This window comes from Xenopus tropicalis, chromosome 1 (genome assembly GCF_000004195.4).
Source record: "Xenopus tropicalis strain Nigerian chromosome 1, UCB_Xtro_10.0, whole genome shotgun sequence".
NCBI lineage: Eukaryota > Metazoa > Chordata > Amphibia > Anura > Pipidae > Xenopus > Xenopus tropicalis.
Genome location: NC_030677.2, coordinates 91,081,902 through 91,101,625, shown reverse-complemented (window position 1 = coordinate 91,101,625; position 19,724 = coordinate 91,081,902). Strand labels below are relative to the sequence as shown.

At 39.8% G+C, this 19,724-nt stretch overlaps 1 protein-coding gene across 8 annotated transcripts in view; it reads right to left on the bottom strand.

Moving 5' to 3' along the window:
* kdm4b (lysine (K)-specific demethylase 4B) overlaps positions 1-19,724 on the bottom strand; it is a 311,868-nt gene that overhangs the window by 238,085 nt on the left and 54,059 nt on the right. Inside the window, exon 6 of one of the 8 annotated variants that reach the window (XM_031897137.1) lies at positions 18,170-18,229. Coding sequence (XP_031752997.1) covers positions 18,185-18,229 — 45 coding nt within the window. The 3' untranslated portion in view covers positions 18,170-18,184. 8 annotated transcript variants of the gene reach the window in all.

Sequence of the window (19,724 nt, the reverse complement as noted above, 5' to 3'; positions counted from 1 at the left end):
GGTATTTGCAGTTCAAAGTTAGAAAAAAAGTGGGCGGAGCCACCAACAGCCAATCACATTTCACCTATTTACTTTCAATGGTGAAGTATAAAATGGTGTCAGTCTTACAATTTTTATACCTGAGTCCCCAAACTTTGCAAAGTTGGTCACTTGGGGACTGAAGTTCAAAAATAGGAAAAGTGGGTTGGGCCACTAACAGCCCTAATCAGATTTCATCCATTGAATTTTATTGGTTTAATTTTAAAATGCTGTAATTCTCACACTATTTATGCCAGGGTGCCCACTGTTTGTCACTGGGTGACCGACTCAAGGTTGGAAAAAATGGGCACACCCACCAACCCCCAATCACAATCTACCTATTGACTTTTATTGGTTTAAATTTAAACTGCTTCCGTTATTTAACTATTAATCCTAGGGTCCCTAAACTTTGCAGAGTTAGTCACTGGGTAACTGCAGTTCCAGGTTAGAAAAAGGGAACGGAGCCACCAACTGCCAATCAGATGTCACTTAGTGACATTCAGTGGTGAAATTTAAACTGCTGCCATTCAGACACTATTAAAACCAGGGTCCCCAAACTTTGCACAGTGGTTTTTACTATATAACTGTGGCCCAAGGTTAGAAAAAGTGGGCGGAGCCAACAACAGATCAGATTTCATTCAGTGACTTCACGTCACCAACATGAAGTTTGTTCTCATGGGCGTCCGCAGAAAATTTTCCAAGGGGGGGCAAGTAAGCTAGCATCATCCTGCAACAGATAAATATATATATATATTTTTTTTTTTGCAGGATGATACTAGGGGAGGCTAAATATGGCCCATACACAGACTGACCTACAGCTAATGTGACACTTAGTGGATTCACTGCTGACGTAAAAAGTTAACCTCCCAACTACCTCTTGCCGTTCCCACTGACTCCCAGGGATACTGTACAAAAGTGCGGGTGGGGGTGCTTTTTTTTTTTACCCTAAAATGTTTAGTATTAGTAGTAAAAGTATTCATACGCGCACTTCTGTTAGGGGATCTGCAAACATTTGTGTTTGGGATCAGTTAGCTTAAAGGGGTAGTTCGCATTCGAATTCACTTTTATTTTTAATGGTTTTTCAGTTATTTAGCTTTTTGTTCAGCAGCTCTCCATTTGGTATTTCAGCAGCTATCTGGTTGCTAGGGTCTTATTTACCCTAGCAACCAGGTAGTGATTTAAACAAGAGATGGGAATATGAATAGTTAAGGGGCCTACTTGGAAAAATAAGTAATACAAAATTATAATAATAATAAAATTGTAGCCTCGCAGAGCAATATTTTTTGGCCCCCATTTGAAATCTGTATAGAGGCAGAAGAGAAAGGCAAATTATTCAAAAAAATTAATTAGGAAGACCAATTGCAAAGTTGCTAGGAATAGGCCATTTTATAACATACTAAAGGTTAACTTAAAAGTGAACCACCCCTTTAGATGTGTTTATGTTAGTTTTATAGCAAGAAAGGCAGTGGGTACTGACTCCCCATTATATACAGTGAGATGCAGTCCGTATTTACAAACCCAGCACATTATATGCCATGAGGAGCAGTGGGTACTGATGGCAGATATTCAGGCCCTGGCACTATAACACTGGCACTGATACACAGCATTGGCCCCACTGTAACTAACTATAAATGAACAAAACAATGACAAAAAAAAAAAAAAAAAATAGTAAGTGCAAAAAACAACAACACATATATAAACACACAATGAGCTTTTTCAGAGGGAAAGAGTTAACTTACCCTCCATGTGTTAGAGTAGGGGATAGATTATAAATTAAACAATTTAATGTCAGCTAGTGATTCTTTAGAACTGTATAGTACCTGTGGGATGAAAACTGCAGCAAAAGTTGAGAGTTGGTTCTCAGGTAAAGTTACAGCTGCAGATTCATCTTTTCAGTCTTTAATTCTGTTTCCAGTTTGCAAAATCTCCCGATCCCTGTGTGCATCTGTGCTCTGATTGGTCAATTTTACTGTCTGTCAAGGAAGCTGTGCTCTGATTGGTGAATCCACAAGAAGAAAGATCCAATCGGAGCACAGCAAAAACGGGCTTGAGGGGAAAGTGCAGAAACGGAGTAAGGTTTTTGGTTTTTTTGCTACTTTTCCAGGGGGGGGCAAGTGCCCCCTCTTGCCCCCTTCTGTGGACGCCCATGTTTGTTCTCTATCTGTTATGTTATGTACATGTTAGTTATATGTTATGAATATGAGCTAATTCTTTCAAGTTTGGAAAAAAAAAAAACAGCATTACCACTCTCTCAGCATAAAGTAGTATCAGAAATCATATATGTAAAATTCCGCATACTGAAAGAAAATCTCTCAGTCTCTCAGTCTATAGTTTGTGTTTAACAAATGGGTAAAAGCTGCCGAGCCAGTCCTTATTTTAATATTAAAAATTAATTCAAACACACACTGTAGGGTTACATCTCTTATCTTTGTACGAAAAAGCACTGAATTAAAATAATGTTGCACAACTCAGGCAACAAACAGTTCTTTTATGGCCATAAGTATCACAAACAAACAAATAGAAGCCATATAGAAGAAAATTGCATTTGCATTAGTACCAAGTAGTCTATCATATAAAAATCACTTGTAATGTTACGTGAGAATTTTACATTTGTTAAATAAACTTTTTTTGAACATTCTTTTGTCCTTTTATTTCCTGAAACCAAAAATTGGTTTCTGAGGTATAAGATTCAACATGCAATAAACAATATAGAACAATCTTATACCATATATAACAAAATAAAGTGCATAGTGTATTTACTGAAAAATTTATTTTGATTTTATCCCAGTTAACATTAAATTTTAATGAAATCTTGAAAAATGTGCAGCAACAGCTACCTTTTTGTCTGGCTTTGACTCCTCACTAAGATGTTTTGGCAGACTAAAAGATTGTGATTGCCAGTTGCTACTAGGGATGAACCAAATTAGCTATTTTGGGATTCGACCAAACCCCCAATGGAATCCTGGATTTGGTGCATCCCTAATTGCTAATAATAGTAGCAGAACTTCCTCAAGCAGTTCAATAAGATGGGCATTTGATCTTTTTTCAAAAGAAATGCTTACAACACAATTCTTTCGTGAACATGGAAAGGTTGGTCCTTACTTCGCCATTTGAATCTGTTCCCTTTCTTGGGTATGTCACTGTGGCTACCTGTCTGCATTGTACTGTGGGATAAAATGAGAAAAAATGGCAAGAACTGTCCATGCTTGCATCCTTTTGGTTCAGTATTTTAGCATGACGCTATGGTAGGATTACAACGCCCCCATATGGCAATAATGTGTAAGTTAAGTTTCTTCAACAGCTGTGGATTATTTAATATTTCATGTAATTCTTCGTGAGATGGTGAATCCTTCTTCAGCCAATCAGTGCTCTTAATCTGTTTAAGAGTAAACACTGCATACGAGCACTTTTTGTATTTAATAGCCCCCCTCCAGGTATGACAGTTAATTAAATGGTGGAAAACAGACTACTACATTTCTCTAAATATTTAAGGATCTTCCTCACAGTTTATAGCTCACCACCAAATGTCTTACTATAGGCTCAGACCATGATGCTAACATTTTTACAGTTTTTGTCGTTGCTATCAACAATATTTTTTTTTTTTTTAAATATTCTTGGCATAATTGCCAGATGTCGAACTCATGATTACGATACTTCTCTTTCATTACATTTGCTATGCTGGGATATTCATCCGTAGCTATTAAACGAATATCCATCCCACCTTCAATAATTCGTTTCAAATCCCAACTTTTAGTTTGCACCAGAATTGTTTTTGCCTTGCTTTTTAAAATTATTTGAAAATCTACCAATTTTTGGAAGACATCTGCTGGAAATCTGTGGCCGTCACATTGTCCATCTCCCAATTAAACAAACTGGTTGTTGCCCTATGAAGCATGGTGGATTTTCTATTGATTTTATAATGATTTACAATATATACATCTGCTTTGATGAATCAAATCTTAGGTTTGAGTCAAGTAAAAGAAGCAGATTTGATTTTGGGACAGCTATTGTACAGTGTTCAAGGTACAATGTCTTTGTTCTATGTATATTGCTGAGTAAACAGTAAACACAGGAATTGTTACCCAGTAAAATATCCATGGTATAAACAAACAGACAGCTGACCAAATACTCTATGTACAACTTATTTGAGAAACAAATAAGGCCTGCTACAAAGCTATTAAATTGTATAGTTAAATCTTTTCTTCATGACAAAAGTTTGTACACAATATTGCAATATTAAGTCAGCACTTGGTGTTGGGGGGTTTGCTAAGAACTCTGGTATAAAAGGGAGCCTTCACCATGTGTCAGTAGCTTCGCCGGGACATTTTGATCATCGCTTGGTTATCGGGAACCTGAAGGTCTTGCACCAAAGGTTGTGGGGCTTCCCGATTGTGCCGAATTGATGCAGAACTGGCTATAGTTACATAGGGTTGAAAAAAGACCAGAGTCCATCAAGTTCAACCCATCCAAGTAAACCCAGAACACACAACCCACACCTACCAATCTATATACTCACATACATAAACTATATATACAACCACTAATACTAACTGTAGATATTAGTATCACAATAGCCTTGGATATTCTGATTGTTCAAGAACTCATCCATGCCCCTCTTAAAAGGCATTAACAGAATCTGCCATTACCACATCTCTAGGAAGGGCATTCCACAACCTCACTGCCCTCACAGTGAACAATTACCTACGCTGCTTCAAATGGAAGCTCCGTTTCTCTAATCTAAAGGGGTGACCTCTGGTGCGTTGATTGTTTTTATGGAAAAAAAAGTACATCTCCCATCTGCCTATAATCCCCTAATGTACTTGTACAGAGTAATCATGTGTCCTTGCAAGCGCCTCTTTTCCAAAGAAAACAAGCCCAACCTCGACAGTCTAACCTCATAGCTTAAATCTTCCATCCCCTTAACCAGTTTAGTTGCAACGTCTCTGCACTCTCTCCAGCTCATTAATATCCTTCTTAAGGACTGGAGCCCAAAACTGCACTGCATACTCAAGGTGAGGCCTTACCAGGGACCTATAAAGGGGCAAAATTATGTTTTCATCCCTTGAGTCAATGCCCTTTTTTATACAAGACAGTACTTTATTTGCTTTAGTAGCCACAGAATGAAACTGCCTGGAATTAGACAACTTCTTATCTACAAAAACCCCTAGATCCTTCTCCATTAAGGATACTCCCAACAAACTACCATTTAGTAGATAGTTCGCGTTTAAATTATTTCTACCAAAATGCATAACTTTGCACTTATCAACACTGAACCTCATTTTCCAGTTTGCTGCCCAGTTTTCCAATTTTTTCAGCATCTTGCATGGAACTTTTTGCACAATTTAGTGTCATCAGCAAAAATAGAAACAGTACTCTCTATGCCCACCTCCAGGTCATTAATAAACAAGTTAAAAAGCAAAGGACCAAAGACTGACCCCTGCGGTACTCCACTAACCACACTGGTCCAATTAGAAAATGTTCCATTTACCACCACTCTTTGTAATCTATCCTTCAGCCAGTTCTCTCTATGTTTGTAACTATATGTATATCATACAAAGATAAGTAAATCTATTTGATTCTGTTATTACTTGTGTGCGTGTAAGTTATTGCTCACTAACAGTCTATCAGAAGGTTTAATCATTGATCCTGCATATGTATTAATATTTGTTATTAATGTCAATTAATACAAATTATTGATATTAATTAATATTAATTAATAAATTAAGGTTCACCACCCTTTATTACACCCTATTAATTTGCATACCTCATTATTCTCTTTAGTCCACATATTACAGATAGCAGGAAACAAAAAAATATTCTGGTAGCAAAAATTTGTTCCATGGGAATGATATAAAAAAAAAATTAATGCACCTTCTGAATGTTGGAACCACTAAAAGTTGCAGCTGATATTAGAATGTTACCTGCACCATATTTTTTTTTTTTACCTTAGGTTGACTATCAAAAAGAGGAAATAATTTCTTATTTTACTATTTCCTTTCCTCCTTTCTTTTCTTCTCTAACCAAAACCTACCTATCAATAAACCTGAATCTCTAACCTACTCCTATACCCTCTTCTCAGCAAACATTCTATAAATCAAAGGCAACAATAATACATGTTCTTAACTGTAACTATGTATGACCTAACTCTAACCCATAACTGACAGTAAAGATACTTTACCATCTTTACCATTCTCTTTCTAAAGCTTACAACCATGCAATTAGAATGAGAATACGCCTGGCATTAAACTTTGTAAAATAAAGAATCTAAACAAGATTCAAAAATCAGGCTAGATGATGGTTGGGATACAAGAAATGCAACAATGTGATGGAGAAGTAGTGGACTAAAGGTTACCTGCATTTTTTAGTGTGCCTGAATTTCCTTCATCATTATAAATTCCACTGATATTTAATAGGTCATCATTTTGAATGGCTGAACGTGACACTACTTCAAATAAAAATTCTGTTCCTCTAATGTAAAGGGGTGGCCTCTGGTGCGCTGATCATTTTTATAGGAAAAGCTTAAAACTTCCATCCCCTTTACCAGTGTAGTTGCAAGTTCCTGCACTCTCTCCAGTTCATTAATATCCTTCTTGGACTGGGGCCCAAAACTGCACTGCATACTCAGGGTGAGGCCTTACCAGAGACCTATAAAGAGGCAAAATTATTTTTTCTTTCCTTGAGTTAATGCCTTTTTTTATACAAAGCAGCACTTTATTTGCTTTGGTAGCCACAGCATGACACTGCCTTGAAGTAGACATATTGTTATCTACAAAAAATCCTCAGATCCTTTTCAAGTAAGGATACCCCCAACACACTACCATTTAGTGTATAACTCATGTTTATATTATTTCTACCAAAGTGCATAACTTTGCACTTTTTAACATTGAACCTCATTTTCCATTTTGTCTAAGTTTTCCAATTTTGTCAAATCGCTCTGCTAAGTGGCAGCATCCCGCACTGAACTTAGATAGTAAATAGTTTTGCATAATTAAGAATCATCAGCAAAAATAGAACTAGTACTTTATATGCCCACCTCCAGGTCATTAAAGGAGAAGGAAAGGCTAATAAAGAGTTAATCTCAAGCTGCAGGCATACCTTTAGTTCTCTCAATAGTGCCCTTAAGTCTCCCTATATTTCCCGTTCAGATGATCAGAAGCCAAACAGGAAGAAAAAACGTTGAGCTGTGTAAAGAAAGTTCCCGTAACGCCTCGCTCCTGCAACGAGACCCAGAACAGTGTACATGCTCAGTTAGTTAGACTATGAGGAAGGTTTCTGCTGATTGGCTAAGATCCACATTCCTAAGGGGGGGGTGAGTTCTTAGCATTCTTGACGGGGGGGGGGAGCAGGAGAGGGGAGAGAGCTGCGTGTCTCTGGCACAGGAAAATAGACACAACAAATCTTTTGACAGAGAACTCAGTGCAGTGCTTATAGCTGTATTTACATTGACCTTTTTGATAAAGCTTACTCTTTCTCTATCCTTTAATAAACAAGTTAAAAAGCCAAGGACTGACCCCTGCGGTACTCCACTAACAACACTGGCCCAATAAGAAAATGTTCCATTTACCAACACACTTTGTAATCTATCCTTCAGCCAGTTCTCTCTATGTTTGTAACTATTATCCTTCAGCCAGTTTTCTATCCAATTACAAATATGTTCTAGGCCAATATTCCTTAATTTTATCATTAACTTTCTGTGCGGTACTGTATCAAACCAAGTCTAAGTAGATGACATCAACTGCCATTCAAGCATTGAGGTTCCTGCTCACCTCCTCATAAATAGTAACTAAATTAGTCTGGCAAGATCCGTTACGCATAAAACCGTGCTGGCACAAAATTATAGTATTGGAGTTTAGCAATCACAGTGCTAAACTCGTTTAATACGATGGAATGAGTAGCATCCGGTTGTGGACCGTTTACTACTAACTGCAATACCCCTTTTCCATGTCTATTTAAGCTTGCTTGATTGCTTATTTGCATGCTTTATTTGCTTCCTTGTACCTGATGAAAGTTTCTGCTGTCCCTTCTAACTTGAATGCTTTAAAAACATGTGTTTTCTTACCAACCTCGACAATAACACTTTTATTCAACCAAAAAGATTTTGCTTTCCTATTGTAAGGTACCTGGGCGCACGCCTCGTGGTGCTCCTGCCCTAGTCCAACATGGCGCATCCGCAGTCTCAGGCAAGTGCGTAAGCGTGCAGCATGCGCACGCAAACTGACACCATTACGTGTGGCCGACGCATGCACGCGCGAGTTCCCACCAACGCATCCCCATTACGCCACGGGCCTAGAATCACTGTGAAGTGATTGTTTCTCTTGTGAAGACACTAAGCATAATAAACTACTCAATATCTCGATCTTCTGACCCTTGACTCTAAACCGACCATCTGCCAGTCTGACCATCCTTTCGCCTTACGATTTTGCTATTGACGCCTGGTTTGGCACTCCTGCCGCTCATCCACTCGGGCCAGTTCTGTTCCACTTCCAACGATTGCTCTCCTTAGTGGGAGGTGTAGGAGGGGTCTTTCCCCTACGAATACTATACTGATCTGTATACTTCCTAAGCAACGTTTTAAAGTTATTTAATTTTCCTTCTGTGTTTACCCCTGTGAAAAGCCTTTCCCAGTCAATACATTGCAAAGATGCCCATATACTGGCAAATTCTGTCTGTCTAAAATTAAGTGTTTTAGTTAGAGCTGTCTCAGCATCATTATCTCAAAGGAGTCCATGTTATGATCACTTTTCCCTAAATGCTCACCCACACAAATGTTAGAGATGAGGTCAGAATTATTAGATATCACCAGGTCCAAAGGAGAATCATTCCTAGTAGGTTCTTGAACAGCCTGAAATAAAAAGTTGTCATTTAGCATATTTACTAACCTACTAGTTTCTTCTGACTTGGCCACACCATTACTCCAGTCAATGTTGGGATAAATAAAAGTTCCCCATAATAACAACTTGACCTAGTTGTGAAGCCTCCTCCATTTGCAATAGTAGCTAGGCCTCATCCTCTTCACTTGTACAAGGTGGTTTATAGCATACACCAATGATAATTTTCTTTGTAACCTTTAGCCCTGCTGAAATCTCTACCCAAACGGATACCACATTGTCCATGGTAATTTCTTTAGCATATGGCTTTAAATCTGACTTTATATAAAGACAAACCCCTCTGCTGTTTTTAATCCCTCTGTCCCTCCTAAAATTCACAGCCCAGTCGCATGTTTCTTTCCATCAGGTCTCAGTGATACCAATTAAATCCGAATTTTCCCTCTAATGTTTACATTAGGTAAGGGAGAGTTAGATCTAAGGTTAGTATTAGGATGTTTCCTTTATAACAGTGGATGCTCTTTAGCTGGTAAACTGTATGCCCCCCTCACTCCTCCCCATGACCCCTTGCTAATCCAAATGCCATGTCTACACTAGCTTTCCCATAAAACTCTAACTAACTCCACACCCCATCTAGTTTAAACATTCCTCCAGCCTCTCTCCCCTAGCACAGTGGATACCCTTCCATTGAGGTGCAATCTGCAACAGCTACATAGATTGTACCCAAAAGAAAAGTCAGCCCAGTGCTCTAGTAGCCCAAACCCTTCCTTCCTACACCAAGACTTTAGCCATGCATTTAGCTCCCTCTGTCTCCCTAAAATTGCAAGTGGCACAGGCAAAACATCAGAAAAAATTTCTTTGAAGGAACTTAATGTTAGAGCCTAGAGCAGTGAAGCTTTTTTATTACTTCACTGAAGCTTTTTTTTCTTTTACGTTTCTGTGGCCTGCTTGTTAAAGGCAGTGACTCTTTTTCCATGGAATGTGTGTGCTCTTTATAAGCAGTTTCTAAAGATTCCCCATAATTACTTTTTGAAATTCTGTAAAGACAGTAGGAACTGCATGCTCCTTTAACAATTTTCAGTCTCTTTGAACACAATAGCATTCAGAAGTGAAATGTTGTGAGCAAATGTGAAAGTTGTCTTTTTTTTTTTTGTTTTTTTTTTTTCAATAACACGTGCTGCTAAGGAATCTATTTGTTCTTCAGGAAATTGCCCAATCAATGATAACCACATGTTATTCAGTTTAGAGTTTTTGGGGACACATGCAGAATTATATTTTGTAACTTCTATTTTTCTTAGTTCTGTTTAAGCATCCTCTGACTATGCATTAAGGTATCTTGGTATGCTCTGAAAATAATAAGTACAATTTACATTACTATATTACTGTGTACAAGAAAAAATGCATACACATAAAGCCCCCCCCCAAGAGCACACACAAACTCTCCTATGCATGGGCACACACACACACAAAGCCCCACTCACCCAAAAAATATGCCTTGGTGTTTTGTGGCAGCTCAACATCAATATAACAGCAAATGCAAGGCATTTAAAACAAAAAAATATATGAATGTTGAAAACTTCTACAATGTACATTGGCAAATTTGAACTTGGGTAATAACATTGAATACTTTGGCATGTAGACATGTAGATAGTTTAGATTACTATAATCCAGGTTAGTTACTAAAAATCATATCACACACGATGAGGGAAGGAGATAGAGACAGCATGGCTACCTTTACTAGAGTAAACAGGACCAAAAATGTATGTCTAAGTGAATCCTCTGTGTTATCTTTGTTATTCCCGAGAGGGATGATCAGGATCTCCTTTGTCCTACCCACAAGATGCTATTTATATATTTTTTTATTTTAACAAATAAAGCTTGAGACAATAGCACAAACAGTAAAGAAAGAACAGAGAAAAGAAAAGTAAGAAGAAATGAGAAATGTACACCTGTAAAACTCTCCATTGTTCATACCTCAGATCTATGCTGTTTGTGTCTGTCATATTCTGCTTGCCCTATGCCGCCTGTGTGTGCACCATACTCTGCCTACCATATTCCGGCTATTTGCCGTACTGTCTTTCCTATGCCCCATGTGTCATATTTTGCTTGACCTAGGTTCCCTGTATGTGCCATACCCTGCCTGCCCTATGCTACCTGTGTGTACCATACTCTGCCAGCCCCATGCTACCTGTGTGCCATGTTCTGTCTGCCCTATGCTGTCTGTATGCCCTATGCGCCCCTTGTGTGCTATAATCTGCCTGCCCTGATTTATCCTGCCTGTGTGCCATACTCTGCCTGCCCTATGCTGCCTGTGGCAGGTGAACCTGGCAGGGGTTTGTTCTGGGAGTTTGTTTGTTTGCACCCTAAAAGGAGATTTTCTTACCCGAAAAATCTTTTTCTCATAGGCCCGTACTGTCAGTGCAGGACGACTGGGATAAGCTAATCCTCTCTGGAGGCAGGACAAACTGAAAAAAACTTTCTCCCATATCTTTCTCCGTTGTAGTTCCTTCCTCCAGTTTTTTTCAGTTTGTCCTACCTTGGAGGCAGCATTTTCTCTCTCTCTATACATTTTATTTTTATTCTTTGATTTTTCAGAGTTAATTGTTATTTTTGTTTAATCTTATTGCTGATTGCCACGCAGATCACAACCTCAATGGATTTGGATCCATTACAGTAGGTAGAGCTCCTGGTGTGTGCTCCCACTGTTCATTATGTGACAGAACCCCTGAGGTGTTCCCTGCTTGCCATGATCTCAACGATCTGTGAAGGCAAACATTAGTAGAGCCCCATATATGCGTGTGCTCCTGACGTTCTGCCAGAAATGTGTGCGCTCCCTGTAATTACTCAGGTTGAGCCCGCGTAGCGCCTAACAGAAAGATAGCGAGCGCAGGTGACGTCACCATAGACGCTTCGCTATGGCGCGCCCTCCCTTTCTTACAAGTTCCAGGGCTTTCTAACGGCTCCACGCGCCTACATAATCATTGTGCGCCCGGCTAGCGCGCTTCTAACAGGCGCATACAGCAGCGCAGACACTTCGGATAAGCGTGCTCTCACATTCGTGCACGATCTCCACGCGCCTTAGAGCGCATCAGAGCAGCGTGCCTGTTATATACTGCACTGTACAACGCAGCCACAAAGGGCAACATAGTACACAGCCAACTACTATACTGCAGTTACTAGGAGAACAACTTAACACCCTCCATAGACGCTATCCTGGATTACAGGTACTCTTTCCTAAAATGTCAGCACCAGATGATGAGTTACTGTCTTTAATTGAGGAAATAGATCTCCCGGACAGACCACGTAAAGTTAAAGCTAAAGTAAAAAAGCATGTTAAATACTTCTAAACCCAGGGACCATTCTCCCTCACCACATAGGGAAGGTTTATCTGAACCTATGCAAATGACTACTACAGCACTGGTTCATGCCACTCAGGACAACTCAGAATTCATCTACAGACATAAATGAAGCAATACCATCTACAATACAAAACCCTTTAGCAACATCAGACCTTTCTCAGCTCATGTCATGGATTCAATCCACAGTTCAGTCATCTGTCCAACAGGCCTTAGCAGCCCCATCACTACCACATAGCAGTAAGAGGAAGCGTAAACGCTCACCTTCTCCTGTAACAAAACGTAAACGTTCACCCTCACCTACACATCAACAAGATTCTGACTCTCACTCTTACCATTCTTCTGAGGAATTGAGTATCATAGATTCAGATGAAGAGTTCTCTTCTGACAGTCAGTCTAGCGAATCAGATGACCCTTCTAAACAACCTGAAGAGGTAAAGAACATCCTTCTCTTCTCTACCTTAGAAATTAAAGAACAAATAATAGCCATATCCAAGGCAGATAAAGTTCTGGGTAATACTTCCAAAAAAGCAAGAACATTCCTGGTTTGCAAATCAATTGCTAGACACGTTGAGTCAGAATGGCAACAACCAGATAAAAAAATCCAACATTACGCACAAATTTTGCAATATGTACCCTATACCAGATGAATACAAACATTGGGACAAAATCCCTAAAGTAGACCCACCCATTGTTAGGTTGGCACGAAACACTATCCTACCTGCCGAAGACGCAGGTTATCTAAAAGATCCCATGGATAAAAAAATAGACTCCGCTCTAAAAAGAGAGTTTCAAAATACTACGGCCATCTTAAGACCAGCAGCCGCATCTGCCACGGTCGCCAGAACAGCCAAATACTGGTGTCAAGAACTACAAAAACACCCCCCTACCAACCCAACACAGTTCTCAGCTGAATTAGAGAAAATTAAGTCCGCACTAGCATTCCTAGGTGAAGCAGCCACGGAGACAGCTAAACTGTCTGCCAGAGCTTCAGCCCATGAAATCCTCAGACTACTGGGTCTAATGGCAGCCAGAACTGAGGCAATACCATTCGCGAAATGGCAATTTTTAGGGCCATGGGACAAAAACCATCAAGATCTCTCACAAAACATCAACTTACCCAACAAGGTAAAGAACAGCCTCTCTTGGTGGATACACCTACCCAATCTCACGAAAGGCAACAGTTGGGATCGTCCGGTTCAGAAAATCGTCACAACGGATGCCAGTCTAGTGGGATGGGGAGCAACCTGGCCACCTCAGGTTTGCCAAGGAAAGTGGTGACACCATGAGCTCAAACTCCACATCAATGTACTAGAACTGAGGGCAGTCTACTATGCACTCCTTCATTGGCAAAACCCCATGAAGGGAAAGCACGTAAGAATTCAATCCGACAACAGCACCACCGTGGCCTACTGGATTCGTCAAGGGGGAACAAGGAGCGCGGCGGCACTCCAAGAAGTATCCCGTATCATGACTTGGGCAGAAAAGCATCAGGTCCTCCTATCAGCAGTGTTCATTCTGGGCATTCAGAACTGGGAGGCGGACTATCTGAGTCGCACCACACTGGACCCAGGGGAATGGAGACTCAAGCCAGAAATATTCCAAAAGATTGTAAAAAAATGGGGACTACCGTGCCTCGACGTCATGGCATCTCGATTCAACACACAACTCCCAAGATTCCTATCAAAGGTTCAGGACCCCAGGGCAGAGGGAGTGGACGCACTAACCAGCCCATGGCACTGCCAACTAGCATATGCATTTCCTCCCATACCACTCATTCCACGACTACTACTCAAAATCAGGAGAGAAAGGATTCCTACGATACTCATTGCCCCATGGTGGCCACGCAGAGCGTGGTTTGCAGAATTGATACAGATGTCAGCAGAACAACCATGGACTCTTCCCATATCGACTTTCACAAGGTCCAGCACAAGCACTAAATGTGCACAAATTGAATTTAACGGCTTGGACGTTGAGACCAGATTATGGGAAAGAGAAGGGTTCTCGGAACGAGTAATTCGTACCTTAATAGCGGCAAGAAAACAATCCACATCTACAACTTATCACAGAGTATGGCGAAGTTTCCTATCTTGGAGCCAAAAACACAATATACAGTGGCAATCCTGTGTTTCTACTCACATTCTAGAATTTCTCCAGGATGGAGTAGACAAACGACTAAGTACATCAGCATTGAAGGTTCAGACCTCAGCCCTTTCGGCTCTCTTCCATAAACAATGGGCCAACCTACCAGAAGTTAAATTATTCTTTCAGGCTCTTCTCAAAATTCGCCCCCCACTAAGAGACCCCGTACCACCATGGGACCTGAATTTAGTCCTAAGGGCCCTACAAAGGCCCCCCCTTCGAACCTATGGCATCGGTGGATATCAAGTTTCTATCCTTCAAATTAGCTTTCCTTCTCGCTATATGCTCAGCTAGACGAGTTTCAGACATGGCAGCATTGTCACACCTACAACCTTGGACAATATTCCATCAGGATAAGGTTGTTCTCCGCACAATCCCATCACACCTTCCAAAAGTCACATCACACTTCCACATCAACCAAGAGATAGTACTCCCATCATTCTGTCCTAAACCAAGCAATACTAAAGAACAACAGTTACATACTCTGGATGCGGTTAGGGCATTACAATTCTATCTACATAGAAGAGCGGACTTCAAACTATCTGATGCTCTCTTTGTATTGTTCGGAAACAATAAACGAGGTCTACAGGCCTCAAAAAGATCCTTAGCCAGATGGATAGTGGCAACCATACAGGAAGCCTATAGCTCCATGGGTAAAGAAACTCCATTATCAGTTAAAGCACACTCCACTAGGAAGATTAGTACCTCATGGGCCTTTCAAAACTCAGCATCCATAGACGCGATATGCAAGGCAGCTACATGGAACTCCTTGCACACATTCTCAAAATTCTATAGACTAGACGTCAGGGCCTCATCTGAGGCGACCTTTGGCAGGAAGGTGCTACAAGCAGCAGTAGCACATAGCTAGCTCCTGCTTCCTAGTTCAGTTCAGTTTTTTCTCAATCGAGTTAACAGTTATGACCCCCCCTTGTTTTTTTATGGACAGCTTTGGGACATCCCCAGTCGTCCTGCACTGACAGGTAGGGCCGACTGAGAAAAGGAGATTTTCTTACCCGAAAAATCTTTTTCTCATAGGCCCGTACTGTCAGTGCAGCATCCCTCCCTGGGGTGCCGTTTTTTTGCTGCTCGTCACATTAGGGCAGTAGAATAGGTAGTTAGGTATTCTGTCTCCACCGGCAGGCTCTGGTACCAAAACTGGAGGAAGAGGTGGAGCTACAACGGAGAAAGAGATGGGAGAAAGTTTTTTTCAGTTTGTCCTGCCTCCAGAGAGGATTAGCTTATCCCAGTCGTCCTGCACTGACAGGTAGGGCTGACTGAGAAATTGGGATTATGTTGTAATCTTGATAATGTAATGTTGATATCTGCTAAATTATTAAGTGCCTCAGTGATGTAAGATTAGATTGTAAGATCTATGGGGCAGGGACCTCTATTCTCTTGTCTTTCTGATTCCTTAACTTATTGCAACTGTACCTTGTATTTATTTGTATTTATTATCATCAATTGTATTTATTATTATTTTAATAACCCCGTATTTATCTATTCTACTGTACAGCACTGTGTACAAAAGTAGCGCTTTATAAATAAAGATATACAGGTATGGGACATGCTCGGGACTAAGGGTATTCCGAATAAGGGGTCTTACCGTAATTTGGGTTCTCTATACCTTAAGTCTACATAAAATCAATAAAACATTAATTAAACCCAACAGGATTGTTTTGCCTCCAATAAAGATTAATAATATCGTAGTTGAGATCAATTACAAGGTACTGTTTTATTATTACTGAGAAAAGAAAAATCAACTTAATTGATTCCTCTTAATTATTTTATTTAAATGGAGTCTGTGGGAGATGGGCTTCCATAATTCGGAGCTTTCTGAATAATGGGTTTCTGGATAACGAATCCCATACCTCTACACACATGTACATTATGTTGTGCCACAGAATCACATTGACACCCTTTTCAGATGGCTAAATTATCAGATGACTATCTCATCATAGCTTACATTTTAGGCACTCTGGTAGCATTCAGAAATCTTTCATTACTTATTCCCAGAATATTGAAATGTCAGAACTATTTAAAAATCACTTACCGTAAATACGCGAGTATAAGCCGATCCGAATATAAGCCGAGGTACCTAATTTTACCTAAGAAAACTGGAAAAAAACTATTGACTTGAGTATAAGCCTATGATGGGAAATGCAGCAGCTTCTAAGTTTCAATAATCAAAATAAATTCCAAAAAAATTAGGATCTATCAATCTTACTGAACAAATACATGCAGGGAATCATTAAAAGGAGAACATCATAAACTGAGAGGATTCAGCTTGAGGTTTACTTCAAGGAGCTCCCTCCCTCCTCACCTCAATAGAATGCAGGCTTGATGTTCCGTTGCCTGCCTGCTTCAAACAGTTCCATTCCTGCCTGCTTGTAAAGGCTCCCCCTCACCATTAGACGCAGACACCGGAGCTGAAAACAGGGAGCGTGTGATATCACGCCAGGGGGCGGGGCAAGGAACCAAGAAGGAGTGGAGCACAGAAGAGCACACAGGGAATCAGCAGCATAGGGTGCTAGTTGGAGGGACTCGAGTATAAGCTGAGGGTTGATTTTTCAGCACATTTTGGGTGCTGAAAAACTCGGCTTATACTCGAGTATATATAGCTGAGTGTGTTTATGAATACATAAACACACTAAACAAATAAAAGCACTACAGGAGGAACTAAGAAGGATTAAGAAGATGCAATAACATTGAAGTTAGAGGCATATCAGAGAATTTTCAGTCTAACCAAATAAGAAGTTTTATGCATTACTTTATTCTAGAAATCCTCCCAGAAACACCTTCTGACTACTTAAGGGAGCTGCACAGAGTCCTCTATGAAACACAAGATTTCTTGACTCCTTTTTTCTAAACATGAACTGACTCTTACTTTCAGAAAGATCCTTCATTCCTGGGGTCTGTTCAGCTTTCTCCTTTCTCCCATCTCCTGCTCCCCCCCTCCCATAAAAATTCATAAAACTCACTCTGCCCACCCTTAGGGATGTGTAATCTGAGCTACCAAAGCTAGAACTGCAAGCAGGAAGCTACTTAAAATGGCAGCTGCTATCTTAAGAGCCCTAGAAGCTTTCTCTGTTTAACTCAGGTATGGGAATGCTTTCTGCAGAATAAATATAGTATTCTAGGTGGCACTAATGTGGCAAATCTATTTGCGGTAAAATGCCATAATGACTTTCCTTCTCCTTTAATCATTGATCAGATTCAGACAATGGCAAAAGTGCCCCCAAAATTGCCCCAACTAAATTTCTACCACATCAAAGAAGATCTGCTTTTAACACTAAGGGGAAGAAGTGCTTTCAGGACCTTCTGAAAGTTTACAAATCTTTAATGACATATCTGCAGCCACACTAGCCCAAAGAAAGCATTGACATCCAATAACAACCATCCTTCAGGAAAACAACATACAATTAGGGATTCCCTACAAGACTAATAATAACAGCTGTACCAAAATGGTCAAAATCTCTTAAAAGTGAACCCAGAATGATTTCTTTGCTTTCTCCTATTTTTCATTTTTTTGTTTGTTTTTTTACACGTCTTTCCCCAGGCATATTAATGCTTAATATTTCAACGGGTTCTCTGCAGTGAGTAAGTTGCTATATTTGTTGAGTTATAAATCACTCTATACAATAAACGTTTCCTTTTAAATATTCATATATTTGAGTGTGTGACCTGCAGCTCGCTCCCCAGACTTTACCCATTTGCATTCCTAGAGACATCGACTCTATACCTTATTGGAATTTTCTTTACATGGGTGAGTGGGAAAATACAAAGTTTATTTGTATTACTTTATTGTTTACACAAAAAGATCAAATAAACTATATACAACCTTAGCTACTGCATCGCCCAAAACAATAAACGAGGTGTAGTGATCCTTGCCTACAAAAAATTAAACATAAAATATGATAAACATTTGGCAGACCCCAAAGAGCGATGTTGTTAATTGTCTGTACTATTAACTCTTTAGCTACCAAAGGCGTACGTGTTTGCATAAAAAGGGTTTATCTGCCAAGCACATGCGCCGTACGTTATTTGGCAGATAAAGCATTGGAGCGACAGTCCTGCAATACGATCATCACAGGACTGACCTCCAAGCAGCAGACACGATCGCATTGCATCTGCTGCTTGTCCTGCTTCCTCCTTCCCCACCAGCGCCACCGCCCACTCACTTTCTGGAGGATCAGGCAAGCGATCCCTGCTTCAGAACAGGTAAGTGTGAATTATTTGCATTTACACACCCTACTAAACACACACATTTACATACAAATACAGCACACAACTTAGCAGTTTTTTCTTCATTTTGCACAATTTAGCACACTTACTTATACTCATATACACACACTGTCACTCAACTTTTACATGTGTACACACATGTATACACAGACTCACAAAGTTTTTTTTTTTTTAACATTCATTTTACCACTTTGTCTTTAGTTTCTTTTCCCTAAAAACTTTATGTTGACAGTGTGACTATTGGATCAGATATTCTGACCACTAATTACGCTGTCATGTGACTTATTTTGTTGTTTCGCTGATAAAAACAATGTTTGTGGTTTTATTGCATTTTTTATCCCTGTATAAGTATTCCTGATCAGTTTTTAGCATAGCTTTGCCATGTGGTACTTTGGTGCAGAAAAATAACTTTACCTATTTTTGAATTCATCAGAATGATATGGTCTTCTGGGTTTTTCTATATAGTTAGGGAGTGTTACCGGACATAATACGCTGTCAAGGTGCTTTGTATGCAAAAGCTGAGTTGGCAGGCGAGAAATCCATATGCGCTATTTTTATTTTGGGGTCAGTACACACCACAGACTTTGGAGTATCTATACATATTGGGCATAAAACTGTTCAGTAGACCCCAGGAGTTCCTATTTTTGGTCATTTGCCTTTGTATGCAAGAAATTGTGTGAGATAAATGTGGCAAACATTTTTAGGCGATTTTCTGAAATGTCATAAAAACCACTAACTTTAGGAAAGCTTTCTAGATTGGCACTTTGGTGTAAAAATTTCTTCTTTATCCATGTTGAATTTGTCAGAATGTGTACTTTCCAAAAATATATGGTTTTCAGGGGTCACCCTACATTTCTGCAGCTTCTACACCTCATAAAACATCCATGGGATTATGAATTAGGTAAACGTAAGCCATGAAAATTAGTGTGCAGAAGGTATATTTTGGGGTCTCTAAGTGCCATGTGCTTTGATAAACCTATGTGCAGTGGGCATCAAACTGTTCAGTAGACCTCTAGAGTTCATATTTATGGTGTTTTATATAGCTACCTAATGACCTGTAAAAAATAATATGCTGCATAGTGGAAGTTTTGAGGTGATTTTTGGAAATGTAATGAAAATCTGTAAACTTAAGAAAGTTTTG